Source organism: Poecilia formosa, unplaced genomic scaffold, assembly GCF_000485575.1.
Source record: "Poecilia formosa unplaced genomic scaffold, Poecilia_formosa-5.1.2 Scaffold282, whole genome shotgun sequence".
Taxonomy (NCBI): Eukaryota; Metazoa; Chordata; class Actinopteri; order Cyprinodontiformes; family Poeciliidae; genus Poecilia; species Poecilia formosa.
Window position 1 is genome coordinate 317,046 of NW_006800221.1, and position 16,813 is coordinate 333,858.

Here is a 16,813-nt window from a genome sequence, read left to right on the forward strand (position 1 = left end):
ACTGGACTGAGTTAATGCATCTGCAAAATATAAACTGATCACAAATGCTGCAGTTTTTATATTTTTATTTTTGAAAAAAACAACAACAAAAAAAACAATTGGAAACCATGTGTCCTTCTACTCTGCTTCACAATATATTACATTATATGCTACTTTGTGTTGGTCCGTGACTTAACATCAGTGAAATAATTAAACGCATTTGAGCTAGTGGTTGTTTTGTGACAAATGTGAAAAAGCTCAAATAAAAAAAAAGCATTTTCAAAGGACTGCTTCATAACATCATTCCTCTGCATTAGATGTTCCCAAATAACCAGGAAGAAGCTTTTCTCCATCTGAGGTCTCGATGCCAAAGGATCTGATTTGTTTTAGGGGACTTCTTCGGTGCCATATTCTTAAATAATCTACTTTGTCACATGTGGAGATACAGCCCCATTCAAAGAGGCAAACATTAGACACACGCAGCCAAAACTCCTTTATTTCAGGCTGGAGATTAATCATAATCTTGGCCTGTGAACGTTCGCATATTATCATGCATTCTTCTCTGCAGCGTGATATGTGTATGGACGATCTGGAAGCAATGATTTTTGTTCTTGCAGTTGATAAACAAAATTAGATACTGTTCACATTGTGTAAGTGCTAAAGGAATGTTTTTTGAACATATCTCTGCTTTATGCATGTGTTATCACTAAACAGTTATTGTCTTTTCCCTCTCTTTTTCCTGGCTTTAGGGCGATATGGGACCGGTGGGAGAAATGGGCCCTCCCGGACCGGTTGGACTCAAGGTAATCTCTGAAACGCACAGACGGAAAGTCCATTCTTGCGTTGCTTGTCAATGGTTGCTTGTTAATGTGCTATAAAACAAAAGAATGGTTGGAGTCGCAAGGACGGTCATTGCTGGTCCTTGAAAGCAGACGTCATGCATGTATCATGTGTGGCCCTGCTCCAACACACCTGAATAAAATAGCTGACTTGTTTCCTCAACCTGACACCAATTCTGCAAGCGTACGCTAACGACCACTTCATGATTCAGGTGTGTTCAAGCAGGGACACATCTCCAGGACCCGGACTACCCACTCCTGGTCTGTTGTCGTCTAAGCGAACTGTATGTTGTAACTCTAACCTGCATGTGGGTCTTTTCTCCAGGGGGTACCCGGAAATTCTGGAGAACCAGGACTGAAAGGTGATAAGGTGATCTCAATATTCCTGTTATTGGCCTGTGTTATATGCAGCATGTGATTATCATGTGCTCTTTGTATGCAAATGTACCCAGCCTTTAGATATTAAGCACACTTTAATTAGAAATTCACTACTAAAACAGACTTTTTTATTATTATTATTATTTATTTATTTTTTTATTTACATTGTTACAACAAGACTCTTGGAAGGTTTTCTTCAAACCTGGCTGCCATGTTATTTTTCTGATCTGCATTTGCGAGAAATCTTACATTTTCCACCTTTCGTCTGAACACTGAATGTGACCAACCATTTAAAGGATCGGTCTTTGAAACATTTCACATTCTGAAGCACTTTAAAAAATTTAAGCTTGTGCACTTTTTAAAGATAACACTATTACAACATAAAAAAACACAAATAAAGCTCTATTGTACTGCAGTGAAATTAGGAGCCATTTTGCTTCATGTATTTGTATTTGAATTTGAATGAAAACTGTATGATGGAGTTATATTAGAATGAACTGGATTGGTTTGAACTGAATTTGGCCCTAGAGTGGCTCAAAAGGTGCACACTTTGTTAAAATGCCACATTATTGTAACAGAAAAATCAAAGAGCCTGAAGTACTTTCTAAACACGTGATGTGACATAGTATGAATTTATCCTGTTCAACCGGACGAACAACAAGCATGTCTGTTTGAGGGAAAACAAAGAAATTTAAGCAGCCTATTATAGCTGCTTACGAGTGAATCCACCTTGTCAGAAAGTCTAGCTCAGTCAAAAGGACTCTAATTCCACAGCATGATGCTGCCACCTCCGTGTCTCATATTGTATATTTTGCTTATTTGCTGATGCTCACTGTTGATTTTGGCAGTACTAATCAGAAAATCCTGCAGTTCCTTTAGTATTACTGGGGGCCTCTTGGCAGCCTCCATGACCATTGTTTGTCTGTCCTTTTAGCAGTTATAGAGAACATTTGTCACAGTTGTTTTGTGTTTTCCCCCCGTCTACAGATTTGTATGTTTTTCAGTTGAATGACAAAAGGATATGCGTCACATTAGAGATGGAAAATGTCATGAAGTGACTCATCTGATATGTTTACATCAGAAAAAAGACTTTCTTAATATCCAGTTTGTAGATTGTTTGAGATTAGATTTCTTATAATTTTACAAATGTGGAGTGTAAATGAGTTCAGTTGAACCGCATAAAGGATTTGCTAGCGTTCCAGGTTCGTTTGACTGAGATTCAGAAAAACATCTACAGTTTAATCAGAAGATGAGGAAACCCAAACAGATTTCAAAACATCTCTTCCACCAGTAATAGTAACATTTCATTTTGGTCGTCTCCGTTCAGAGTGGAGCTAAACTTAGCAAATTGCTGCAGTTCTAAATTTGGCGAATTCTGACTTACTCTCTGAAACACATGGCGGAGTGGAACGAAGCGACTGTTATCAGACAGATTGACACCACATGAAAACCTTGGCTTATCCATTGAGCTGCAGTCATTGTGCATTGACAGTTGCAATTTATGGGGCACTAATTTGTTTTTTATGTTGAAAAAAAGTAGAGTATTTATAAGGTACACTGTTACGCCCCCTTCCCTAATGTTTTTCTTCTACTTTTCTCTCTTTTTTTTATATTTTGTCCACAATCCTGCATGGATTGGTTGTCCACAATTCATCCGTCATCCTCTGTGCGTCTGCATCGTTCTCTGCATATCAGGGGGACGTTGGGATTCCTGGACAGCAGGGGGAGACTGGGTTCAAAGGAGATAAGGTAGGCAACTTCTGCAACACATTTTATAGTGGAAATCCTCTCACAAATCCCCCCCACTGACTAGACCTCATTATGCCTCTGTGTGCACACTCGCCTTCAATCATGCATATCCCTTGTTACACAACCGTTGTTGCGCTGCTGCCTCCACAAAATGACTTAGCCAGATGTCTGCTGTCCACCTTATGGAAACTCTTATGTCAGTCTTTCACATTTGTCTCTCTGTGTGTGTAAGTAAAACCTAGTCCAACAGAGACCGACGTGGCCTCAAGAGATACAGTGTAGGGAGGAGAACCATGCATGTCTAATGTCTGTTTCCTTAAAGAGGAATCAAGTGTTTTGTTTAGGAGTTTTATTGGATCCTATTTGTTTAATGTGTATTGTTTAACCCCGGTTAGGGTATCCAAGGAGCTCCAGGTTTACCGGGAATTCGTGGGAAACCAGGACCACAGGTTAGATCTGATCGGACTGCACTCACAAAGNATTCGTGGGAAACCAGGACCGCAGGTTAGATCTGATCGGACTGCACTCACAAAGTTTACTTTAATATGTGAAAATGTTTGCATAACACTTTTTAACTTGAGGTCTATACTAAAGGCTTAAAGTCAGAGCAGCTAACATGACTTAATCTCTTAATGTGATTTCTTTTTTTTTCTTTTTAAGTGCTGCACATTTACTATTAAACATAAAAAGTAATCAGGTTTTTTTTTTTGTTCTTTTTTATTGGACACACCTGATAATGAAAAAAAAAGCCTTTCATTTTCATCTGACCTGATCCAACAATTCCTTCAAATTAAATGTAACTGTAGCACTTTTAAATTTTTACTTCACTTCTTTTAAGTTGATGATAATGCTTAGGAACTTTAAATTTGTTATTCGCGAGTTTCCTGAGCATTTTAAAAGCCCCAGTCAGACTCAAGTCTCATAGAAAATCTGTGGAGGGAGATAAAGATTAAGCTAGATGGATAAACTATCACTATGCCAGTAGAAACATGAAAAAGGCTGGTCATTTACCTGCATTTTTAATCAGATGTGACTAAAAACTGATATTTGAAGTAAATTGTCCTCCATGTCTGTCTCAAGACACAAACTTCCAACTTGAATAATTTGAAGTTTATTTCTGCCAGGGGTGAGAATATTTTTGTGCTTGTGTATTTGGGAGGCTTGTCAGGAAAGAAAAAAACATGTTTTCTTGAGACTTTATCTAGAAGTGTGTTAGATCAAATGGGGCCCCAGCTGAGTTTGGTGTAAAAACTCACCTGGAGCCCCCTTACCTCATGCTTCCTGTTAAGTATGGTAGAGGATCAGTGATGCTGTGGACCTGTTGCTCTTTTTAAGGCCTGGGGAAATCATTTCAAATATAAACCTTGTCATCTGGTAGACAACTGAGCACACCTGGTATCTCTGTCATGCAGTATGCATATGGATAAAAGAAAAAGCATAAAATAAAGTTTTAGCACTTCACATTTGCACATGAGCACAATGCTGGCACAAAAATATTTCATTACATTCATTCTGCTACTGTTTTCATAGGGGAAACTAGGAGAGAAAGGTCCCGATGGAGCACCTGGCCCACCAGGCCCCGAGGTTAGTGTCTGCACCTTGATCTGCTCTGTTGGGGATGTTTAGCGTTACTCTGAAACAAAAAAGATGGCCGTTCTCTTATCGCTGGTGACAGGGTTTCCCTGGTGACATGGGACCACCGGGAGAGAACGGCGTCGAAGGACCAAAGGTGAGTTAAACCGTCCACTTGACATGCTCAGCTTTCAACAAGCATGACTTAAAGCACAATCAGAACATGGCAGTTTGCCCTCCGTTCTTGTTGAGGCACAGCAGGGATTTCCACTATTGTTAAACTCAGTAGAAATCAACTTTTTAAGAATTACTGTACCTTGGCTGGAAACTTGTGTGTTAAAACCCTAATTTACACCCCAGCATTGATGACAACTGCATTTCTCCCCCCCAATCAAGGGAAAAATAGGAGACAGAGGTTTACCGGGGCCCCGAGGAATTCCTGGCCTAGAGGTAATTCTGACCGACGCTACCCAACATCAAGGGAAGACATTAACATTTCATTGCACCAGCTAGCGACATTTGATATCCCAAAAACATAAACTGTGTTGAAATCTGTGTTCTCTGTTTCCAGGGAGACGAGGGTCCGATCGGGCCACCGGGACCATCAGGACTTGAGGTGAGATAATAAATTAATCTGTGTTTTTTTTTTTTGTTTTTTTTTGATTGTACAAAGTTAAGATAGAAATGATAAGTGCTAACTCTTTAATCTCCTCAAATCTGGCTATTCCTTTCAAATTAACACATAAGTTTAACAAACTGGTTTTCTTTTTTTTTTTTATTAGCTGCAAATTCCTACATTAAATAATTTGTCCACAGTGATTATATTAAATCGTTTTGTTCTATATTACAGACATGACTCCTACTGTAGTTTTGTTAATGATATCTTCGTCCTCATGTGTTGTTTGTTCATCAGCACCTGCATTTAGTCATTTTAAAAAGAAAGTTAGTAGCTTTATAGCAACATTGCTGGGAAATCAATAAATTGGTCAGTAAAAATGTCATGCCTCAGCCGTCTTTATTAAATGCAGTTCAGTGTTAGTACTCATATTTAATTGTGCATGCAAAAGTTTATTGTGCCTCTTTTTTAATCATAGACAGCAGTAACGTGATGAAAAAAGTTTTGTTTAGTTTTTTTTTTTTTTTCAATCTCTCAGGACAAATAAAAGAAACTGTGTTTGCCGTTTTATTGAGACCGTTGCAAGTCTCTATTGCAACATGTGTAGTCCTTCACTTTGGCCGCCAGGGGGTGATAGCGTTCATCACCATGGTCAGAGATGATGACTCAGATTTATAGCTAATATAAAAACACTGGAAAATGGAAATAGCAAATATAGGTTTTTACTTTATTTTTATTTCAGACATTTTATTAACTGATGAAAAAACATTCTCTGTTATATATGTTTTCAATTTAGTTTTCTGACTTAATTGTTATCCCAGATGTAACCTGTGAATCTTCCTTTCTTTCTCTGCACTTTCTATCAGTCTGACTCCCTCCTCGCTTGCCCACCTTCCGCCCACCTGCTTGTCTCATAATCTGACTCAGTTTCTTGTCTTCTGTCCGAGGGGAAGTAGTGTTTGTCTCCTGCGGGAGCTGTGATTTATCCCTGGCCAGGTGCCGCGAGTAGACCTGTACATTCACTGCTCTAACAGGAATGAGCCTTCATCCTTACCTTCCTTTTTTCCAGCGACTGTACATTTTTTTTAGATGATGCTCCTTGCATTCCCTCTTGGCACTGCACCTTTTCTTTATTTATTTATTTATTTTTTTTTTTCAATCAGTTTGGTCATAAAATTGCAGACATGAATATAAATCAAGTAACAGGAAGTCACAAGTCCAGGAGAGCAACAATTCATCCTCATATTGCAACCTAAATTGACTTTTATTGGCTGTTTGAGTGAAATAAAGTGTAAGATTTAACTATTTAAAACGGCTGCCAACCTATGTGAGCTAAAACTTTGGAAATACTGAGTCACTCAGTCTCACGGAGTTTGGCTGAGACATTTCTGACCTAGAGGTATTGCTGGTTCCGAACAAAAAAGAACAAAGAAACAGTTTTCAGTCACTGAACACTTTTGCAGCCTGCCTAAATGTCCCGTCAGCATTACCTGCCTCATCAGCGTGTACCCTGGAGATTTTCCACTGATCTCTCTTTAAACTGCCCATCCCGTAAACAGACCCTTTCCATTCACAGAGAGTTTGTGATGAATGTTAACGATGCGTTCACTTCTTAGTGAATGTCTGTTCCTCACTGTTAGTTATTCTACGGCTCTTTTTTTGTTTTTCAGGGTAGAATGGGAAGAAAAGGATTTCCTGGGAAGGTTGGCCCGGAGGGAGTGAAGGTGAATAAACTCAAACTCATTTGCCATTCTTTTCCATTTTCCAAAACTACAGAAGCGATGCACGTTTCATAATAACTCAATGAATGACAGTGGATTTGCATCTGCAGGGAGAAGCCGGTGTCCCAGGAAAAGTTGGGTCCATGGGAGAACAAGTAAGAATTCCTGACATTGCTCCTTCCTGTGTTGAATGATGGTCCTTCCCCCCCCACACACACACCCCAGCCACTTATCCAGGAAACTCTTTCCATTCATCCATCCAATGCTGAGTTTTTTTTACATTTCAGGGATTGGTGGGTTTCATCGGACCTGTGGGAGAGGCAGGGCTGGCAGGAGAGAAGGTAAGACCAAAATAAAAGGAAATGAAAACAAATGGATTATTTTATTTCTACACTTGAAACTAAATTTCATACTTGTGCATTTTAGGGAGATCGAGGAGAAATGGGCCTTCCCGGACCACCCGGAGTAAAAGGATCAACGGTAAGAAAAACAAAAAAAATATATCAATTTAACTCACAAATACCACTAAATAGCTCAGAATGTTCAATCATAAAATTAAATATGGTATAGATGTAAGGTGGTTCATCACTAAAGATCACAATGTTTCATAATACCCTTTGCATTACAAGGGTTGTGAAAGGACACAGCTCTTCATCTTGGCCTTCTGATTCTGAAGTGTAACTCCGTACACTGCCACCTACTGGGCAGCTATCATAACTAACCCCCATATTTCTTCTAATTCACATGGCCAGCAGTCAGTCACAAACTTTGTTTTAATTATCTGTCCATTAAAGTGAGCTTTATGTATTATCGGCTTTGTTTTGCCACAATGCTTGTTTAAAAAACTAAATTCTTTTTTTTTTCCCCCCCACTTGGAAGGAAGGTCTAAGCTAGTTTATGATAATCCAAGCGCGAAAAAGTTTCCTTACTTTCCTAAAGGTATATGCTGACAATGAGTTAGGTCAACAAGGAAAGCAAAGGCCACCACTGTTTGAGTTATTTCGTTCCTTTACTGTTACATCTCATGTTCACCATATGGCCAAAGAAGTCTAGTTGTAAATGGTGTAATACTGGCTCAAACAAAGGGGTGGTTATTCCAAGAGAGCCCATACAATGATTTATTTTGCTATTGGGATCTTATTACTACGGAAAGTTTTAAATCATCCTACATGCCAAAAGGATCTTCCAAAAAAAATAAAAGAATGAAAAAAAATGAATAGTCCTGCAGGAGTATTGGCATTAGTCCCTAGTTCTGCAGGACATGATCCTTTATGATGGCTGTTGGAGCTACAAACACTCGAGATTATTTATGAATTCTGTGACTGTACGTGAAACGTTTGAAAATCCTTGGATTTTTCCATATATTATCTTGCAAAAAGATCCACACTCCTTAAGCATTTTTAAAACTGTTCTCATTACAACCACAAACGTTTTTTATTATTATTAATCTGGGGGAGATTTTGTGTGATAGACAAACAGAAAGTGGAGGATAATTGTGTTTGCATTCATTTGTGTTCAGCCCCACTATTTTGCAAAAAAAAAAATAAATAAATAATAAAACATTTTGCTGCAAATTCAGCAGCAGGACTTTTTGAGTATTGGCCCCTTAACCTTGTACATCCAGAAACCAACATTTTGGGGCATTCTTTTGTGTAGAATATATCAGGATGGGAAGAGTTATCTTCAAATCTTTTCACAAATTCTCAATTCAATTCGAGTCCGATGTGAATACTCAAATGTCTTTTAAACCGTTCCATAATGTTTGAAGGTGAACCTCTCCCCATGTCATGTCTTGTGCAACTTCTGACAGATTACTTTCCAGAATTGCTCTGTGCGTTTGCTCAATCCATTTTCCCATCAACTCTTATTTAACTGCTGCTGGGAAGAAAATAAGCAACCCTGCAGCCTGGTGCTGCCATCACCAAGTCCAGCTTGTTCGGGAGGATGCGCCATGTTAGTTTTCCACCACATGCAGCCAAAAAAAAAAGCACATAAATTAATATCACCTTTGTGAGTTGATTTATTCTTAGGTTTTTTTTTACTGCACACACTTCCCTTTTGTTTCAACAGCTACAAATGTTTATTCAGTCTAGACACATGTGAGGCATAGTTGAGATGTTTTCTTTGACAAAGCTCCAAGTTGGTCAGAAAAACAAACCTATACACTATATACACTTTCAAATACAGAAAAATGGCTACTTTAATGTTTCACTTTTTTTTTTCTTTTATGGACCACTCAGTGTATATGGCTGTTTGGAGAGGAGGAAGATTTAGTTATCACTGCTGTTGGCTCGGAGCCAGCTGGATTTCCCCCCCGAGAACATTACCAGTCGTACACATTCTCACTTTAAAGGAAGCTCTCTGTTGGCTCTCTTCCTCATCTCCAAAGCAGAAACAGACCCTTTGGAAAAAAAGAAGGCATCGCTAAAAATGGGAGAAGCTGCTAACAGAAAGCTCTTACTGTAAGCGTCGATGTTTTATTTCTGGGTGCTCGTGACGTCAGACGTGCCTACTACGCTGCGAGGCCGGCAGACTGAATGGATTTTATTGTTCTCAGATGTTCTGGGGAGTCTGACCAAAACATTCCCCATTATTCCGTTCGTCTTCTACAAATGGGCCGGCCAGTAAATCGAGTCCAATAAAATAAAGAAAAAAGAAAAGAAGCGAGAGAGAGAAAAGGAGCCAGAAGTGGCATGTTTTCTTATATAAAATCAGCTCCTCAAGCTGATTTTCCTCGGGCCTCTCTGATTTTCCCTATTTGCGCATTAAATCTGTTTTGAAGCACAGAGTCTTACTCCAGCAGGAAACTCGATACATTCCTTCTAAGAAAACTCTGCGCAGTCTAGTTGATTTACACTAAATTAACGTGAACACGTCTGTAATTAATTCCAAATTGGAGAATTAACTCTGGAGAAACTTCTTTCCAGTCACTGCAAGAGCTGCAGAATTAGCAATATGTGTTATTAATAAACCGTGAAAACTCCTCTGTATCATTTTCTTTTGTAATTTAAAGTTGGATTGTATGTCTTTTGTGCATTTGTGCAAACACGACAGGGTCACCCAGGGACGCCAGGTCAGACTGGACCTCCTGGACCTCCAGGAAGACCAGTAAGTCATCACTTTTATTTTTTCATTTTTTTTATTTTTTTTTTATTTTATTTTATTTTTTTTAGTGCAAAATTTAAAAAAAAAGGAGGAGTCCTTTTTGTTTTAAAATTTTGCACTCAAAAAAAAAATCACTGAATGCTCTTTTTACTAGAACTGTAAGTTTCGCAACTGCAGGCGATCTCATTCTGCAGGGCTAGTATTCCCAATATGCTGCAGAGGTTTCCTGAGCATTATGAACTTTGACAGCCTCCCGCTGAATGCGCATTATCCGCCTGTCAGTCATAAACCAAACACCTATAACCAATTACAAGCTGCTGCCGGCCCCCCTTGTCCCTGAGGTGTGTCTCTACCGTGGCCCCCGCTTGGCTTAGCGCAGGCCCTGCCCCTGTTCAAAGTGGGGGCCACTGAGCCACCAAAACAAACATAAACATGGAGCTTTGGGGGCAGCAGGACAGGATTCCGGAGCGGGCTCTTTAATTGGTGTGAGTGACAGATCTAACAACAAACCCTATACTGTGTTCCCGAGGTCAGGCTGCTCCCTCCCTGGGGTCAATAGCCATGGGGGCCCTCTGGTCTGTCAGTGTAAACCTTTGTTTTATCTTTCCATCCTTTTTTCTCTTTTTTCTGCCCCATCTCCTTTCCCCTTTATTCCCTTTTTTTTCTTTCTTTTGTTCATAAGGGCCCTGCCGGAGCAAGTGGGCCAGCCGGCACCAGAGGACCCAAAGGCTTGCGGGTAAGTTAGCGGGTTGACACAAGCTTTAATCGCTGATCTGCGGTGAAGGCGTCCCAGCACCAGTCAGTTTGGCTCAAGCAAGTGTGTAAATATTCTGCTGTTTGTTTATGAGAAGAATATACAGCTACTTCTGCACGACTACAAAACATCAGGAACCCAGTGAGGTGATATCAAGCTTCCTAAGAGACGTCGTTTCACTTTACATCAGCAAACTTAAAGGAATTTTACATACATTTATGTAATGGATTAATAAATAGTAGTACATCATTGTTAAGTCACTGCAAAAGGATACATGCATTTACATTTTTAACAAATAAAAATCTATAAAAAAATGTGGCATGCCATACTTTTTATATATTTGACTCAGCTCCCCTGAATCAGTACTTTGTTGAACTACTTTTACAAGCAGCCACATCCGCAAGCCTTTTGGTTTGCATAAAACAGCACATTTAAATTGATTTTTTTTTTTTTAAATGCCCTCTATTTGCAAAACACCCTAAGCTCAGTAGCATTGGAGTGTGAGCATGTCGTCTTTCTTGCCACAGATTCTCAATCAGATTTAAGTTTGAGTTGAAGAGTTTTCAACCCTCTAAGACGTTTTCCTGGAGGGCTACTTTGATTGTAGCTCCATCCATTTTTTTACAACAATTCTGACCATCTTCTACATCAGCGCCAAAGATCCACACATGATAATGATGATGATGATGATGATGATGCTGCTGCCACCACTACCATGTCTAACTATGGGTGTGGTGTGTCCAGGTTGATGCTCAGTTTCGTTCTGGCATTTTTTCCCCTTTGTTAAAGACAGATAGACAATTTGAAATGAATACACAACTGAAGCCAAGAGTGATTATATTCTTTTCTTAAAAAATAAAAAGAATACCTTGCTTTCAAAGCTTATGCACCAGTAATACTTTAAAATACTGGAGACAGTGGCTTTAATATAGTCATGTTTGTTTTCTGTTTTCAAGGCAAAGAAGAGTAAGTCAGCCGAAATATTTTAAATGTACGTTTATATAATCTAAGAATCTTAGTTCTAAGTTTAGACAACTTTTATTCCTGTTAACCATGTGAGGAGAAGAAAATAACCCTGAGGTTTTTGTTTTTTGTCAGAAGCCTTTATGTAACACTGGCCTTGCTGTGGTTGGCCTGGGCACACTCTCACTCCAGTGTGTGTTTTTGGTTCGTGCTAATGTCAACAGGTTCCCCTGCTCTGTCCAAGATTAGAAAGCTGAATGATTCATTTACCTACACAAAACATCATTTCATCACACCAAGAAACAAGTTACGGAAAAATAATCTTTTTCTTTTCGAAAATAACACTCATCAGCAGCTTAAAAAAATAAAGCTGACACGACTTATAAGAAGATGTAGGATGAGACTGGGTACAGTTAAAAAAAAACATCAACTGTATCATATGCACCATTACGTCTTTTATCTGTAAAGCTCGAAGTAGAAAATAACAGTGACAGAAAAACATCTGCCTTTACTCAGATTCAAAACTTAAAATGCTGATTAATGTGAAAGTGTCTGCAGGATGGCTTCAGAACATAAAAAAAAAAAAATTGGATCCAGTGCTGTCTTTATTTTCACTCACCTAACTCAGTACCTTCATGCTGTCGTGTTACAATCACAGGCTTCAAAATGCTGCGCTGAGTTTCTGTGTGAGAAACTTACACAAATTGTTGCATAATGTGAAATGAGCAAAAAATTATTAATGGTTTTCCAACAATTTACCAAGAAATACCTCAAACATGTAGGGCACAGTTGTATTCAGCTCCCTTTACACTGAATAAATTCAGTCCAACTTTCCTAGAGTCCCATAATTCGGCAGTGTTGCAGACTTTATTCTCAGTATAAAGTAGTTTTGTGAAGGTCTCAGAGCTTTTTTTTTCCTTTTAAACAAACTGCGTAATCAGAGGAAAGGAACACACAAGACAGGTCAGGGATGAAATTGTTTAGGGGATTAAGACAGGATTAGGTTATACAGTCGTGCACTCCGCAAGTCATTCCTGTGAAGAAGAAGAAGAAGAAGAAAGGCAAAGAAAAGCACAAGAAGTCCTGTTTATAGTTTGTCACAAGCCAGAGGACCCGGAAAACATGTGGCAGAATGTGTTCAGGTCAGATTGACACAAAACACTGCCTAGAGCGAAGAGTCAGCTTCCAGCAGAAGAGCGACAGAAAGCCAGAGCAACAATGAATTGGTTGAGGATCAAATCATTTTCATGTGTTAGAATGGACCAAACAAAGTCCAGACCTAAATCCCATTGAGATTCAAGACATGGAAAATGTATATGTATGTTCACACCAGTTCCCTCTCCAGTCTCTAGGTTTTTTTTTTACCTGAGTAGAAATGACATAACTTTCAGTCTCTAGATGTGAAAAGCTGGTGGAGGCTTATTGCAAATAACGTGCAAATTTAATAGTGACAAATGGTAAAACTGACTGAAAAAGTGGCAGAAATGCATATTGCACTTTGGTGCTTTTTACCAAAAAACAAAATATTAATAATACATATTTTCCTCCTACAACACAATTATCACCATTTTGTGGTAATCTCTCACATAAAATCCCAATAAAGTATGTTAACATTTGTGGTCTTAATGTTACAACATGTGGAAAAGCTCTTGGACTGCATTATATCTGTGTGCTTAAAAACTACTTGAAATTATTAAATCAGAGTCCCAAGTATTACAAATCCAACATTTAAATTTTTAAAATATCTGGAACAGATGATTTCTCTGGCTATCTGAGGAGTTAATATGCACCATGTTGCAGAGCATTATTCCTACCACTCAGCAGTCTGTGGTTGCTTCTGAGGTGGTTTAAATTGAACTGGTTGAATTCATGCTTTTGGTATTCATTTTGTCTGCCATTTTTGTTAGTCAGAAAAGAGTCTTGAATCCACGGCGCATTAAAGTTACTGGATATAGCTCGTTTCTTTTTGTTAATTATTTGTCTGGAAGTGGAGGGGCGGTGGGGGGGAATATTTTCCCTACTCATCAGCTAATCAGCCAATGTAAACGGAACCAGCGGGAAGCAGGTACCCCAGACAGGAATGTTAATGAGCAGTGGCCATCCAGCTCTATGTATAATAGGCTTATAGCACTTCAGCTATTGTTATTGCCTCTGGGCCAGACTCCCACTGCGCCTGGTCATCAATCAGTCAAACAACAAGGCCTCCTTCAGTGTGATGTCCTGAGAAACTTGCCATGGATTAAAAAAACAAAAAACTACTTATGTAACAACCAACAACCAAGCGACTGATCGAGATTTTTTATGTATTCACTGTTAATTAGTGAGCATCGCTATGTCGGTAATGCTGCATTTTCCAGAGTAAAGCTATGAAATTTGACTGGACGCAGGTGCAAAGCAGATGAAGCGTATTGGAACGCTGCCCTGACTTATATTTGTTTGTATTGGTCGCTGGACTAGCGGGAGTTTGCAGCAGTTTGGATTAATTATGTTTGAAGGTTTCACTCATGTAAGATAAACAGTTGAACTGTGTTGATCTTTTGTGTATTTAAGTTTGAACTCTTTTGCCCTGAATCCAGTGGTAAAAATCAATGTTAGGATAAGATCAGTGAGTTTCACTACTAGAAAGGCCAGCCACCTTTTAGTATATCAAGACTCTGCATACATATATATATATATTTTTTTTTTTTGTAGAAGTGCAGTTTACAGATATTGCGACCCTCACATGAGGACATGCTGTTTGTTTTGTCTGGCGGTGCTACAGTGACCTCTGTTGGTGAAGTGACACATGTCTTGTTTTCTCAGGGAGCAATGGGGCCTGATGGTCCAACAGGAGAGATGGGGTCAGAGGGCAAGAAGGTAAGAGTGCTGGCATTTACTCAATAAAATTATGCAGTTGAACTGTATGAACATAGCAATTACATATTTTTTTCAAAGACAAACACTTAAAATAAATGGGCGGCGAACTGCACTAGTCTTCCGTTTTATCTAAGGAATAGTACATATACAAGCAACTCAACACTGATTATCTTATCTTTTCTCTTCACTGAAGGGTTCCGATGGTCCTCCAGGAAAAATAGGTTTCCCAGGATCACAGGTGAAGCTCCTAAACACCATTCTACTTTTNTTTCAGACATTTTATTAACTGATGAAAAAACATTCTCTGTTATATATGTTTTCAATTTAGTTTTCTGACTTAATTGTTATCCCAGATGTAACCTGTGAATCTTCCTTTCTTTCTCTGCACTTTCTATCAGTCTGACTCCCTCCTCGCTTGCCCACCTTCCGCCCACCTGCTTGTCTCATAATCTGACTCAGTTTCTTGTCTTCTGTCCGAGGGGAAGTAGAGTTTGGCTCCTGCGGGAGCTGTGATTTATCCCTGGCCAGGTGCCGCGAGTAGACCTGTACATTCACTGCTCTAACAGGAATGAGCCTTCATCCTTACCTTCCTTTTTTCCAGCGACTGTACATTTTTTTTAGATGATGCTCCTTGCATTCCCTCTTGGCACTGCACCTTTTCTTTATTTATTTATTTATTTTTTTTTTTCAATCAGTTTGGTCATAAAATTGCAGACATGAATATAAATCAAGTAAAAGGAAGTCACAAGTCCAGGAGAGCAACAATTCATCCTCATATTGCAACCTAAATTGACTTTTATTGGCTGTTTGAGTGAAATAAAGTGTAAGATTTAACTATTTAAAACGGCTGCCAACCTATGTGAGCTAAAACTTTGGAAATACTGAGTCACTCAGTCTCACGGAGTTTGGCTGAGACATTTCTGACCTAGAGGTATTGCTGGTTCCGAACAAAAAAGAACAAAGAAACAGTTTTCAGTCACTGAACACTTTTGCAGCCTGCCTAAATGTCCCGTCAGCATTACCTGACTATGTCATCAGCGTGCACCCTGGAGATTTTCCACTGATCTCTCTTTAAACTGCCCATCCCGTAAACAGACCCTTTCCATTCACAGAGAGTTTGTGATGAATGTTAACAATGCGTTCACTTCTCAGTGAATGTCTGTTCCTCACTGTTAGTTATTCTACGGCTCTTTTTTTTTTTTTCAGGGTAGAATGGGAAGAAAAGGATTTCCTGGGAAGGTTGGCCCGGAGGCAGTGAAGGTGAATAAACTCAAACTCATTTGCCATTCTTTTCCATTTTCCAAAACTACAGAAGCGATGCACGTTTCATAATAACTCAATGAATGACAGTGGATTTGCATCTGCAGGGAGAAGCCGGTGTCCCAGGAAAAGTTGGGTCCATGGGAGAACAAGTAAGAATTCCTGACATTGCTCCTTCCTGTGTTGAATGATGGTCCTTCCCCCCCCACACACACACCCCAGCCACTTATCCAGGAAACTCTTTCCATTCATCCATCCAATGCTGAGTTTTTTTTACATTTCAGGGATTGGTGGGTTTCATCGGACCTGTGGGAGAGGCAGGGCTGGCAGGAGAGAAGGTAAGACCAAAATAAAAGGAAATGAAAACAAATGGATTATTTTATTTCTACACTTGAAACTAAATTTCATACTTGTGCATTTTAGGGAGATCGAGGAGAAATGGGCCTTCCCGGACCACCCGGAGTAAAAGGATCAACGGTAAGAAAAACAAAAAAAATATATCAATTTAACTCACAAATACCACTAAATAGCTCAGAATGTTCAATCATAAAATTAAATATGGTATAGATGTAAGGTGGTTCATCACTAAAGATCACAATGTTTCATAATACCCTTTGCATTACAAGGGTTGTGAAAGGACACAGCTCTTCATCTTGGCCTTCTGATTCTGAAGTGTAACTCCGTACACTGCCACCTACTGGGCAGCTATCATAACTAACCCCCATATTTCTTCTAATTCACATGGCCAGCAGTCAGTCACAAACTTTGTTTTAATTATCTGTCCATTAAAGTGAGCTTTATGTATTATCGGCTTTGTTTTGCCACAATGCTTGTTTAAAAAACTAAATTCTTTTTTTTTTCCCCCCCACTTGGAAGGAAGGTCTAAGCTAGTTTATGATAATCCAAGCGCGAAAAAGTTTCCTTACTTTCCTAAAGGTATATGCTGACAATGAGTTAGGTCAACAAGGAAAGCAAAGGCCACCACTGTTTGAGTTATTTCGTTCCTTTACTGTTACATCTC

At 39.1% G+C, this 16,813-nt stretch overlaps 1 protein-coding gene across 1 annotated transcript in view; it reads left to right on the forward strand.

Moving 5' to 3' along the window:
- Positions 1-16,813, forward strand: part of col27a1a (collagen, type XXVII, alpha 1a) — an 89,995-nt gene that overhangs the window by 49,944 nt on the left and 23,238 nt on the right. The window contains exons 15-34 of the mRNA XM_016681452.1: positions 729-782; positions 1,144-1,188; positions 2,892-2,945; positions 3,341-3,394; positions 4,476-4,529; positions 4,621-4,674; positions 4,914-4,967; positions 5,089-5,133; positions 6,804-6,857; positions 6,965-7,009; positions 7,142-7,195; positions 7,281-7,334; positions 9,909-9,962; positions 10,642-10,695; positions 14,479-14,532; positions 14,726-14,770; positions 15,739-15,792; positions 15,900-15,944; positions 16,077-16,130; positions 16,216-16,269. Coding sequence (XP_016536938.1) covers positions 729-782; positions 1,144-1,188; positions 2,892-2,945; positions 3,341-3,394; positions 4,476-4,529; positions 4,621-4,674; positions 4,914-4,967; positions 5,089-5,133; positions 6,804-6,857; positions 6,965-7,009; positions 7,142-7,195; positions 7,281-7,334; positions 9,909-9,962; positions 10,642-10,695; positions 14,479-14,532; positions 14,726-14,770; positions 15,739-15,792; positions 15,900-15,944; positions 16,077-16,130; positions 16,216-16,269 — 1,035 coding nt within the window. The remainder of the gene's footprint in view (positions 1-728; positions 783-1,143; positions 1,189-2,891; positions 2,946-3,340; positions 3,395-4,475; positions 4,530-4,620; positions 4,675-4,913; positions 4,968-5,088; positions 5,134-6,803; positions 6,858-6,964; positions 7,010-7,141; positions 7,196-7,280; positions 7,335-9,908; positions 9,963-10,641; positions 10,696-14,478; positions 14,533-14,725; positions 14,771-15,738; positions 15,793-15,899; positions 15,945-16,076; positions 16,131-16,215; positions 16,270-16,813) is intronic.